Here is a 13,071-nt window from a genome sequence, read left to right as displayed (position 1 = left end):
GAAACATTAGGTGGCATAGAGATGAGAGTCTCTCTCTCTGGAGGTATGGTGTAACCCAGAAAGCGTTAGATCAACGTACCTCAAAGAAGCAACAAACATAACACAAAACCTTCCAGAAAGACATATACTACCTTACAAAAGTCAGACATGATTTGTTCACGCCCTATATATATTCCATCAGGGGGATTTAAAACACCACAACAGATCACAAGATACTCCTTTCCAGAAACGTCTGGATTTCTATACAAAACAGTAAATGCACTTGCTTTTATGCTATTTTGTTCTTTTCGCAACATTGGCCATTAAGTTACTTATTGTCAGTGTTCCCACTTATCACCATTACTAAAGATGTGAGGGGGCCACTTCTGAAATGTTTACCCAATTTTGTCACTTTTAATCTAGCACAACGGTGCACTCACTCTAAAACCCCTGCTCATAATGATACAGTTATTTACTCATAGAAAATTCTTCCTCTGCAATCCACCATTTTCTTGTCAACGTCACCATATCGATTCACATTTCTCCCTCACAGTAACACCGAGCACTACCAGGAAAACAACACCAACCACATCTCTCTCTACAACTTCAAAAACCACTGCATCAACAGAGTCCATCCCAACGCCCTCACCAAAAACCCCTCGAATAAGAACTACGACAACGACTGTGCCTTCCACCAAGTCTACCGAAACCAGTACAACCGCCACACCAACTACACCCACAACCCTCACTCTCACCACGACTACCTTGTCCACTAGCTCACCAGAGAGCACAACATCAAAGTCAACCCCTACCATTTCCACTACCTTTACCACGCCCACCACAACCACCACACCAACTACACTCACAAGCGTCTCTCTGACGACCACGGCCCCGACCAGTACTTCACCGGGGAGCACCGCCTCTGAGTCCACCGCCCCAAGCACCGTGAAAACAACTACGCTGACGACAGTTTCTCCAACGACTACGTCAACTAAGTCCACAACGGGGTCAACACCAACAGGTACACAAACCTCCCCCATAGGAGATTGAAGCCCATTCTTGTGGGAAGTGTATGGTGTAAACACAGCATTTTCCCTTTTCTATCTAACTTGCTTTTTCTCACAACACTAAGCTCACTCTTCCAATATATCCCACCTCCTTTTCAGATTCTTAATCATTAGGATTGCATAGATCCCTTTAGAGATTTGACTCAAACTAATTCCTGGGGACGGACACAGAGGCAATCCAGTCTCTGTACCTTCCTGAAAAAGGCACATCCTGGAAACCATTTCCTCTCAACGTGGCTGAAAGGAAACAGACCCAGGGAGTTTAAAATGGGTTGCAGATACGAGTCAAACACTGTGGGTGCTTTCTCTCCCATTGATGCACTCCAGTCCATTCATTTTGTTTTCCAGTTAGGCCAAGTTAACAGCCATGGTTGATGGTTTGGTAAGGGCTACTTCATTTAGTCACACTGACAGGATTCAAGCTTTTTTCTTTTCTTTACACTCTTGCTTTGCATGAAAAGAGTCACCTAGACATACTACTCCTGTCTCAAGGGGAGAGTTCCACAGTCGGTGGGTAAAATCAGAGTTCTAGATCAGCCTTGTTCATCCGTTTTGACTTTAGCCCCTCAAAATGATTTAAACAGTCCCGCCCCACTACTTTCCCAACCAGTAAACACCCTTGCAAATGTGTGCATTTTTAAAACGGTTGGCAATTAAGTCATTTATTTCAACCGCTGGCCCATTCTCCATTACTAAAGGATGACAGAGGGCCACTTCTCAATTGTTTGCAAAAAAGAAATTGCCATTGATCTAGCACAAAGTTGCCTTCATTCTAAAACCCCTGTTCATAGTGATACAGTTATTTAGTCATGGTAAACTCTTCCTCTGCAATCTACCATTTTCTTGTCAACGTCACCATATCGATTCACATTTCTCCCTCACAGTAACACCGAGCACTACCAGGAAAACAACACCAACCACATCTCTCTCTACAACTTCAAAAACCACTGCATCAACAGAGTCCATCCCAACGCCCTCACCAAAAACCCCTCGAATAAGAACTACGACAACGACTGTGCCTTCCACCAAGTCTACCGAAACCAGTACAACCGCCACACCAACTACACCCACAACCCTCACTCTCACCACGACTACCTTGTCCACTAGCTCACCAGAGAGCACAACATCAAAGTCAACCCCTACCATTTCCACTACCTTTACCACGCCCACCACAACCACCACACCAACTACACTCACAAGCGTCACTCTGACAACGACGGCCCCGACCAGTACTTCACCGGAGAGCACCGCATCTGAGTCCACCACCCTAAGCACCGTGAAAACAACTACGCTGACGACAGTTTCTCCAACTACTACGTCAACTAAGTCCACAACGGGGGCAACACCAACAGGTACATTTTAGTCATTGCTTTCATTCTGTACCTGGGTAATTACCGGTATAATAATTCATTTTTACGCCACATAGGCTTCTTCAGCCAAACATGACTGAAGCATTACTCTTTGGTACCTAGATGTCGAAAGGCCAGGGGAACTTTTTGCTTCATTGGCCTTGCTCTCTGCTCCTCATCCCCTCCCCCACACCCAGCTCCTTCTGACATTTCTCTGTTCAGACTAATTGGCAAAGGTCCCCTTCCACAGTGCCCTGCAGTCACTCACGTCTTGGAGAGCAAGGAAGCTCAATCATCTCGCTAGGAGAGGTAGCCACATCTCCTTGCTGTGGTACTTACTGACAAGGAGCATTTTCCAGTTAGGCCAATATAATTGCATTGATTGATGGTTAAGGAGGCCTACTTCATTTAGTCACCTTCCCGCGATTCAACCCTTTTTCTTTACTTTTCACTCTTCCTTTGCAGGAAAAGAGCCAACTAAACCTAGTACTCCATCCTCATCTGGTGAGTTGACAGTTCGTGAAATAAGAGTTACAGATTAGCCTTGCTCGTCTCAATTTTAGACCCTTGCATTGAGCCCTTCCAGATAAGGTTGCAAAGACACTAGGGACAAGGTGCCCTCTGGAAGCTAAAATAGCTCCCTGCACCTTCGGTATCTTTTCTGGGCCTAAAAAGCAGATACGGGGTACCACAGATCTAGCTGTGCCCTGATCAAAACATTTAAACTGAGGTAGGGAGTTAACAAAGCATGAAGGACCCTACCCTGTGAGGTGAAGAGATGCCAGCTCCCACACCTAGCTTCAACAGAGGGATCAGAACGCATTCAGCATCTTCCAGGAATAGGGACCGAAACATGCAAGATAAAATAATCCAGCATTCATTTTTAGTGGATTGGTAAAGGTCTGCAAGCATAATCTCTCTCAGAAACATTAGGTGGCATAGAGATGAGAGTATCTCTCTCTGGAGGTATGGTGTAACCCAGAAAGCTTTAGATCAACGTACCACAAAGAAGCAACAAACATAACACAAAACCTTCCAGAAAGACATATACTACCTTACAAAAGTCAGACATGATTTGTTCACGCCCTATATATCTTCCATCAGGGGGGTTTAAAACACCACAACCGATCACAAGATACTCCTTTCCAGAAACGTCTGGATTTCTATACAAAACAGTAAATGCACTTGCTTTTATGCTATTTTGTTCTTTTCGCAACATTGGCAATTAAGTTACTTATTGTCAGTGTTCCCACTTATCACCATTACTAAAGATGTGAGGGGGCCACTTCTGAAATGTTTACCCAATTTTGTCACTTTTAATCTAGCACAACGGTGCACTCACTCTAAAACCCCTGCTCATAATGATACAGTTATTTACTCATAGAAAATTCTTCCTCTGCAATCCACCGTTTTCTTGTCCATGTCACCCTATCGATTCACATTTCTCCCACACAGTAACTAAGACCGTGGAAACCACAACACCGAGAAGTACCAGCAAAACAACACCAACCACATCTGTCTCTACAACATCCAAAACCTCTGCATCAACAGAGTCCAGGCCTACATTCTCACCAATAATAAGTCTAAGAAGCACCTCCTCTCCAAAAACCGCTCCAGCAGAAATTGTGACAACGACTATGCCTCCCACCAAGTCTACCGAAACCAGTACAACCGCCACACCAACTACACCCACAACCCTCACTCTCACCACGACTACCTTGTCCACTAGCTCACCAGAGAGCACAACATCAAAGTCAACCCCTACCATTTCCACTACCTTTACCACGCCCACCACAACCACCACACCAACTACACTCACAAGCGTCTCTCTGACGACCACGGCCCCGACCAGTACTTCACCGGAGAGCACCGCCTCTGAGTCCACCGCCCCAAGCACCGTGAAAACAACTACGCTGACGACAGTTTCTCCAACGACTACGTCAACTAAGTCCACAACGGGGTCAACACCAACAGGTACACAAACCTCCCCCATAGGAGATTGAAGCCCATTCTTGTGGGAAGTGTATGGTGTAAACACAGCATTTTCCCTTTTCTATCTAACTTGCTTTTTCTCACAACACTAAGCTCACTCTTCCAATATATCCCACCTCCTTTTCAGATTCTTAATCATTAGGATTGCATAGATCCCTTTAGAGATTTGACTCAAACTAATTCCTGGGGACGGACACAGAGGCAATCCAGTCTCTGTACCTTCCTGAAAAAGGCACATCCTGGAAACCATTTCCTCTCAACGTGGCTGAAAGGAAACAGACCCAGGGAGTTTAAAATGGGTTGCAGATACGAGTCAAACAATGTGGGTGCTTTCTCTCTCATTCATGCACTCCAGTCCATTCATTTTGTTTTCCAGTTAGGCCAAGTTAACAGCCATGGTTGATGGTTTGGTAAGGCCTACTTCATTTAGTCACACTGACAGGATTCAAGCTTTTTTCTTTTCTTTACACTTTTGCTTTGCATGAAAAGAGTCACCTAGACATACTACTCCAGTCTCAAGGGGAGAGTTCCACAATCGGTTGGTAAAATCAGAGATCTAGATCAGCCTTGTTCATCCGTCTTGACTTTAGCCCCTCAAAATGATTTAAACAGTCCCGCCCCACTACTTTCCCAACCAGTAAACACCCTTGCAAATGTGTGCATTTTTAAAACGGTTGGCAATTAAGTCATTTATTTCAACCGCTGGCCCATTCTCCATTACTAAAGGATGAGAGAGGGCCACTTCTCAATTGTTTGCAAAAAAGAAATTGCCATTGATCTAGCACAAAGTTGCCTTCATTCTAAAACCCCTGTTCATAGTGATACAATTATTTAGTCATGGTAAACTCTTCCTCTGCAATCTACCATTTTCTTGTCAACGTCACCATATCGATTCACATTTCTCCCTCACAGTAACACCGAGCACTACCAGGAAAACAACACCAACCACATCTCTCTCTACAACTTTCATATGCTTAATCATTAGGATTGCATAGATACTTGTAGATATTTGACTCCAACTAATTCCTGGGTACAGACACAGAGGCCAATACACCCGCTTCATTCCAGTGCAATCCAGTCTCTATACATTCCTGAGAAAAGTACATACCAAAAACCATTTCCATTTTAGACATATATTAATTGAAAAGAGTGCGGCATGGTTTCTTCCATCCTTATATATGTTCCATCAGTAGGAATTAAACCACCTATATTCTCTCCCCTTCAGAAACCCTTGTTCATTTATGTTTTTTTAACAAGCTTGGCACTAATGGTACTTATTTCTAGTGCTCCCCCATTTCTTCATTACTAAAGGATGAGAGAGGGCCACCTGTCAGTTATTTCCAAAATTTTTTTCATTTAATCTAGCATAAAGTTGGGCTCTCTCTAAAAAGCTTGTTCAAGTTTAGGTTATTATATATTCATTTAAATGTTGTTTTTGCAATCTATAATTTTCTTGTCAATCTGACCATATCAACTCATATTTCTCCCTCACAGTAACAAAGGCCATACGAACCACACCACCACAAAGAACTACCCCCAGAAGTACGACGAAAACATCACCAACCACATCAGTCTCCACAACATCCAAAACCACTGCGTCAACAGAGTCCACCTCAACCTCCATACCAAAAACTAGGCTGATAACCACAACTCTGACAACGACTACTCCTTCCACTATGTCTACTCAGTCCAGCACAACTGCCACACCAACTACACCAACAACCGTCACATTGACAACAACTACCTTGACCACTAGTTCAACAGAGAGCACCACCTCAGAGTCTACCTCCACCCAAACCACTACTTCTACCACCACAAAAACCACAATGTTGACATCCTCTACCCCTTCCATTACCTCTACCAAGTCCAGCACAACCACCACACCAACTACACCCACGACCGTCACTCTGACGACAGCCCCGAGCAGTACTTCAACGGAGAGCACCACATCAGAGTCCACCACCCCAAGCACCGTAAAAACAGCTACACTGACGACAGTTACTCCAGCTACTACATCAACTCAGTCCACAACGGGGGCAACACCAACAGGTACATTTTAGTCATTGCTTTCATTCTGTTCCTGGGTAATTACCAGTATAATAACTGATTTTTACGCCACATAGGCTTCTTCAGCCAAACATAACTGAAGCGTTACTCTTTGGTACCTAGATGTCGAAAGGCCAGGGGAACATTTTTTTCTTCATTGGCTTTGCACTCTGCTCCCCAGCCCCTCCCCCCACCCAGCTTCTTCTGACATTTCTCTGTTCAGACTAATTGGCAAAGGTCCCCGTCCACAGTGCCCTGCAGTCACTCCAATCCGGCAGAACGAGGGAGCCCAATCTTTCCCCTAGCAGGCAAAGCCAAGACTCCTTGCTGTGGAGCTCACTGCCAAGGAAGGGGAGGAAACAAGTTACAGGATAGGGGAAACTTGGAATCTTGTAGGGAAGAGAGACTATGAGAAAAGAGCAGCCCCTGTCACAAAGCTCCACCACAGGAGATTAAATGCCATTCTTGTAAGAAGTGTATGGTGTAAACACAGCATTTTTCCTGTTCTATCTAACTTGCTTTTTCTCACAACACAAAGCTCGCTCTTCCAATATATCCCACCTCCTTTTCAGATTCTTAATCATTAGGATTGCATAGATCCTTGTAGATATATAACTCGAACTAATTCCTGGGTACGGACACAGAGGCCAATACACCCAATTCATTCCAATGCAATCCAGTCTCTATACCTTTTTGTGAAAGGCACATACCAAAAACCATTTGCACCATCTGTGGTTGAAAGGAAACACACCAGAGAGTTTGAAATGGGTTGTAAATAAGAGTCGAAGAATGTGAATGCTGTCTCTCTCACATATGCACTCCATGCATATCCACAGCTATTTTCCAATTAGGTGAATATAATAGCCTTGGTTGATGGTTTGGTAAGGCCTACTTCCATTAGTCACACTCACAGGGTTCAAGCTGTTTTCTTTTCTTTACACTCTTGCTTTGCATGAAATGGGTCAGCTAAACCTACTACTCCTGCCTCAAGTCAAATCTTCCACCCTGAAGTGCTCCCCCATTTCTTCATTACTGAAGGATGAGAGAGGGTCACTTGTCAGTTATTTCCATTTTTTTTCTTGTTTAATCTAGCACAAAAGTTGAGCTCTCTCTAAAAACCTTGTTCATATTCATATAATTTGTTATGGTAAACTCTTCTTCTGCAATCCACCATTTTCTTGTCAGTCTCACCATATCAACTCACATTTCTCTCTGACAGTAATAAAGACTATAGAAAGCACATCACCACAAAGAACTATCCTCATCAGTACGACGAAAACAACACCAATAACATCTGTCTCTACAACGTCCAAAACCACTATTTCTACAGAGTCCACTCCAACCTCCTCACCAAAAACTAGGCTGATAACCACAACTCTGACAACGACTACTCCTTCTACTACGTCTACGGTGTCCAGCACAACCGCCATACCAACTACACCCACAACCGTCACTCTGACGACAACTACCTTGACCACTAGTTCAGCGAAGACCATCATATCAAAGTCCACCTCCCCGCAAACCATTACCTCTACCACCACAAAAACCACATCACTGACAACCCCTATACCTTCCATTACCTCTGCCACATCCAGCACAACCACCACCCCAACTACACTCACATCTGTCACGCTGACGACAACGGTCCCAACAGCTAGGTCAACATCAGAGTCCATCACCCCAAGCACCATAAAAGCCACAACACTGACAGGAATTTCTTCTACTGCTATTTCAACTAAATCCACAATGAGGACAACACCAACAGGTACATTTTACTCTTTCCTTTCATTCTGTGCATGGGAAATTACTGGTATAATACTTGTCTTTTAATTGCTTTTATGCAACACAGATTTCTTTATTCAAAAATGTTGGAACCATTACTCTTTGTTACCTTCTTTTGATCACCACAGAAAGCTCACTGGTCCAAAATATTATATATATGCCAATTTAAATATCTTGTTTGATAGTTTGAGGTGTCTTCATTTAGCCACATCATATGTTCATTTTTTCCCTTTCTTTAAACTCTTACTTTGCAGTAATAAAGTCAACTAGAAAAACCACAACTTCCAGTACTTCTATTAAATCCACTACAAGCACTTCACAAACAACTACGCCAATCTCTACCTCAACTGAATTTTCAACATTGGAATCCACCACTCTGCCTAATGCCACTACCTCAATCACCAAAAAACCGATATCAAAAATGACTACGTCCACATCTACGGCTTCGACTCTCACTGTGATAACATCCACTACTCCGAAAACCACAACCATCAAAATCACAACTTTTTCAACTACCCCAACTAGTTCATCAACTGAGACAGCCACAATCAAATCAACTACATACATAACACCAACCACAACAAAAACCACAGCTCTATTCAATGAAACAACTACAGCTTCTACTGCATTTACTACAGGCTTTCACCCCCCTGGTAAGTTTTAAATGGAGTATTATGCAATCTGTTATAGTTTGTTGTCTTTTTTGTACGCTACAATCACTTTTAACATAATTTTAAAATAATTTTTCTGAATGTTTATATGTAAGAGCTTATACATCTTATAGTCATAAACGATGATAGTTAAACAAACATTAGCAAATGTCCCTAATTGCATTCTGTCTCCATCCCACTTTCTCCTTTTTATTTTGATACACATATTCCTGCAGCTGAAAAATATGGGTTTTATGTGAAGTAATACATTTTATTCAGAATGTATTCAGCTAAGCAGCCTTCTTAAGATCCCACCAATAAATATCTAACAATCATCATTAGTATTTCTTGGTGATATAATATGCCATTTTTGATATATTCAAACCCTTTTTTATTTTTCATTATATTCTGAACAGAACACTGCCATTTGGAGATTCATCAATATAGCCATTAACCAGGACAAAATTTTCACTTTAGTAGAGTGTTCATGCAAGAATAGCCAAGAAGTGTCATAGGTTATTGGTTATATTATTAATTTGGTATGCTTTAACTTTACATGCTTTTGCAATGTTATGTGTCTTTCTCCTATTAAAATAGTTCCTTTTACAACAAGACAAAAAAGTAGGGAAACGACGAAGTTCCCCAACTATTTTTTTTATTTTGCATTTATTTTTCTGATCCTTTCTCTCTTTCTTTTTAGGCTCTGTGGAGTATTTAGACACCTTTTCCTTCCTGCCACAAACCCTGCTGTTCTGTCGGCATTGGTTTATGGCTTAACCACCGTCTTCAACTCGTTGTTATAAAAATAATTTTGATAGTTGAACATTTCCACTTTTAGCTTTTAGAGCAGAAAATGCATTAGAATTGGCTGAAAGTACCATAGACCACTGTTAAAATTGGTACTTCACATTGTAGGATGGGAAGATTTAAATTGTCCCCCCTGTATTTGAGTCTTCCTTTTCTCTCAACTTACTTCTCCCGTTCACCAGTTTTACGTGACCAGGATGGGAGTGTTGTGTTTGAGTGATGAATTCCCAACTATTTGTGAGTTGGTGCATGTAGCATGACAATGCCTGTTAAGAATTTGATAATTACTCACGTTTCCCCAAGGTTACATACTAGTTCATTCAGGTCTTTCCTTTGCTAGGCTATTTGGAAAAGTTAGAGGGTAATGTTTTTCAAAAGCATGTTAGTGACTTAGGAGCCTAAGTTTCATTGACTTATTTAGGTACCTAAGTCTCTTTGGAAAATATAACTTGGAGGGTACACTTTTGAAAATTTTGGAAGATAATTGCAGTCAGAGCAGTTCTCTATATTTTGCAGATCTTTGCTTGCTTAACCAATTGTGTAACTGCCTGTCACAATTCTGCCGTCACTCACATTACATGTCTGACAACCAAATGGTCTCTTTGTACTGAAGTACTGACTATCTTTGGTAACTGAGGTGAAAAAGCATTCAGATTAAGAGCTCTATCTATTTTTCTGATGAAACAGAAAAGTATCTTGTTTCATGCAACAGCCATCATTTGAAATGGATTGTATAACTCATTTTGTCAAGTGTTTTCTGATACCATGGGGTAGGAAAGGGACTATATAAATCCAAGATAATTTCTGTAGTTTGAAGATTGAGCACCCTGATTAAAGGATATGACATTGTGCTATTTATACCTGATTAAAATACCCTATACTGCCCTTGATGTTACTCCGGTAGTGAGCCCCTTGTTGGAATGGGAGAAAAATTAAATCTCAAAAGATTTCCGCCACTATTTGATCTTTTAAGTTTTGATATCTGCTTTGTTTCTTTTCATTCTCACAGTTTACTGTGTATTCCTTTTTCACAGGCACAGTGCCTACTTTACTAACTACAACACCTTCAAAAGGTTAGTTCCTCAGTCAGTGAGCAATGTAATAGTGCTGTGTTGGCTTCCATGATATTTTGTTATTATAATGCTATTTTCTTTCCTCTAACACTTTTTCACCCCCTATGTGGGTAATTCATATACGTTTCCTGACCTTTCAGGACATTACCAATGCCTTTCAAAAAGCTGAGTTTTAATCAAAATGAAGGGCTCAAATAATTGCTCTTGAGAGACAGACTATAAAATAATGGTTGGAAGGAGGCATCCCATCCTTGTGTCTAATAGGATAGACTTTACGGTTCCTAATAATTTATTCCATTTACCTTGTCAATACTATAGTCTGGTCCTACAGCCCAGCAACCCTTCTTTTGGATGAGAGGCTTAGCACTGCTCTAAGTACTCATTAGAGAAGATCACTTAAGAATCATAGAGTATCAAGGTTGGAAGGGACCTCAGGAGGTCATCTAGTCCAATCTCCTGCTTAAAGCAGACCAATCCCCATGCAGATTTTTGCCCTAGATCCCTAAGTGGCCCCCTCAAGGATTGAACTCACAGCCCTGGGTTTAGCAGGTCAATGCTCAAACCACTAAGTAGAATGAGGTGCTGAGACACAGGGGGAAAGCAATCTCTGTTCACAGCACTCCCAGACTAGGAGCATTAGACCTTTCAGTCAACGTACTGCTCAGTGTGTAGTGTTAATTTGAGTTACCTCATGATATAAAATAAGACATCAATATATTTCACTTGGTAACCTCATTGAGCATAGTCACTAAGCAACAAGTAGCATTGTGTGTTCCACCTAGAATGCAAGTCTGGTGGGGAGGGGAGGAGAAGTAAAACTTTATAACATTAGCCTGATCAATGCTACAGCATGGACATTCTGTATGTTGGCTACATCTGACTGTCATTCGTTTTCGGACATGTTATATCAGAGAGACATACTTTAAGTCCTTAACCTCTATGCTATTTAGAAGGCAAAGAAATCAAAGATTTTTTAACCAGAACTGGCTTGATAGCCTGTATTATTTGTATCCTTTCATTCTCATCAGTAATACAATTCAAGTGTTTTCCCTGTTGAGTGTCATTTTCACTTTGTTCTTTAAAACTGGATTCTATTTCATTCATTAGAGATTCCAGTTTCTTACCCTTTTCTCAAATGTATTTTCTTGTTTCAGCTCTGATTCAACTTAGGTGCCTAAGTTAAAAATTACTTGTTTTATATTATTGGCTTGTTAATGATCAGTTCTCTTCAGCCTATTGGAAATGTCTAATTGAAATGTTTTTGCATAGGATTTAGCCTGTATGCTTTCAGTCCACCAGAGCTAATCCAATATCTTCTCAAGTTAGATTTCTGATCATTATCTTTCTTTTCTTTTACATTTGACAGAACGTTGTAGAGAGATTGAATATGAGGAGCAAGTGACTTACAAAGGATGTACTACAAATGTCACCTTGACCCGCTGTGAAGGAATGTGTCCATCTTCAGCAAAGTAAGGATCTATGAGAAATTGCACAGCAAAGATGAGCTACACCACACTGATTTATTTTATTACCTTTTTTTAAAATAATGTGTTTTGGTAAGCACCAGTCTGCTGAACTGCTTTACAAGGCAGAGAACTATATTTCCCCACTTCCCTAAAATAAAAACATGGACGTCTACGTCCAAGACATGTGTCACTTCTAAGGATGTTAAGCTGCTCTGTTCTCTTGTACAGAGGAGGTCATCACAGACTAAAATTGTCAAAAATCTCCAAGTTTACAAATAAAGGTAGAAAGCAAGCCAGGAAATTTCTCCCAAATTCATATTTGGTGACATTATATATAATGGCATTTCAGCAGTCTCCACTACATCATGCTGCATATGGATCAATTGTGTTTACAGTTATGAAAATGATTTCTCAAACAGACAGCCCCAGTGAATAAATAGAGCTGCCCAGGCAAGGGATCAAGGATCCAATAAAACTAGGAATTTGCCACTTGAATGGAGAGGTCCAGCAGTGGTGTACACTAATTCTGAACAATATAGAAGTGTTTATTATATCCGCCCAGCAGTCAACATAAAGAGCCAGGCTATTGAAAAGAAAACAGTGAATGGCTACAATATTTAACATAAGTAAATTCTGAAGCAAAAAGATGCATGCTTATAAATGAGTTCAGTTCTCCATCAGCAGTTTAAAATACAGGTTAGTAGCTAAACACAAAATGGGGTAAAACAAAAAAACAAACAAAAATAAAGATCTTAAGATTGGAGAAAGATTTTAGGGTCCACAGTATATCTGGAACTGATTTTTGAGAGGGATTACTTATCTTTCCAAGGATGTTCACCATCATCAAGGAAAGGGAGGCT

General features: G+C 41.1%; 1 protein-coding gene across 1 annotated transcript in view; it reads left to right on the top strand.

Annotated features, from left to right (window-relative positions):
- MUC6 (mucin 6, oligomeric mucus/gel-forming) overlaps nucleotides 1–13,071 on the top strand; it is a 107,587-nt gene that overhangs the window by 91,638 nt on the left and 2,878 nt on the right. The window contains exons 44-52 of the mRNA XM_065594051.1: nucleotides 533–1,000; nucleotides 1,931–2,398; nucleotides 2,861–2,899; nucleotides 3,851–4,369; nucleotides 5,882–6,436; nucleotides 7,653–8,198; nucleotides 8,470–8,868; nucleotides 10,707–10,745; nucleotides 12,112–12,214. Of these exons, the coding sequence (XP_065450123.1) occupies nucleotides 533–1,000; nucleotides 1,931–2,398; nucleotides 2,861–2,899; nucleotides 3,851–4,369; nucleotides 5,882–6,436; nucleotides 7,653–8,198; nucleotides 8,470–8,868; nucleotides 10,707–10,745; nucleotides 12,112–12,214 (3,136 nt within the window). The remainder of the gene's footprint in view (nucleotides 1–532; nucleotides 1,001–1,930; nucleotides 2,399–2,860; nucleotides 2,900–3,850; nucleotides 4,370–5,881; nucleotides 6,437–7,652; nucleotides 8,199–8,469; nucleotides 8,869–10,706; nucleotides 10,746–12,111; nucleotides 12,215–13,071) is intronic.

The sequence above is a fragment of the Chrysemys picta genome, chromosome 4 (genome assembly GCF_011386835.1).
Source record: "Chrysemys picta bellii isolate R12L10 chromosome 4, ASM1138683v2, whole genome shotgun sequence".
Lineage (NCBI taxonomy): Eukaryota > Metazoa > Chordata > Testudines > Emydidae > Chrysemys > Chrysemys picta.
The sequence above is the reverse complement of the archived record's forward strand: the minus strand, read 5'-3'. Positions and strand labels throughout refer to the sequence as shown.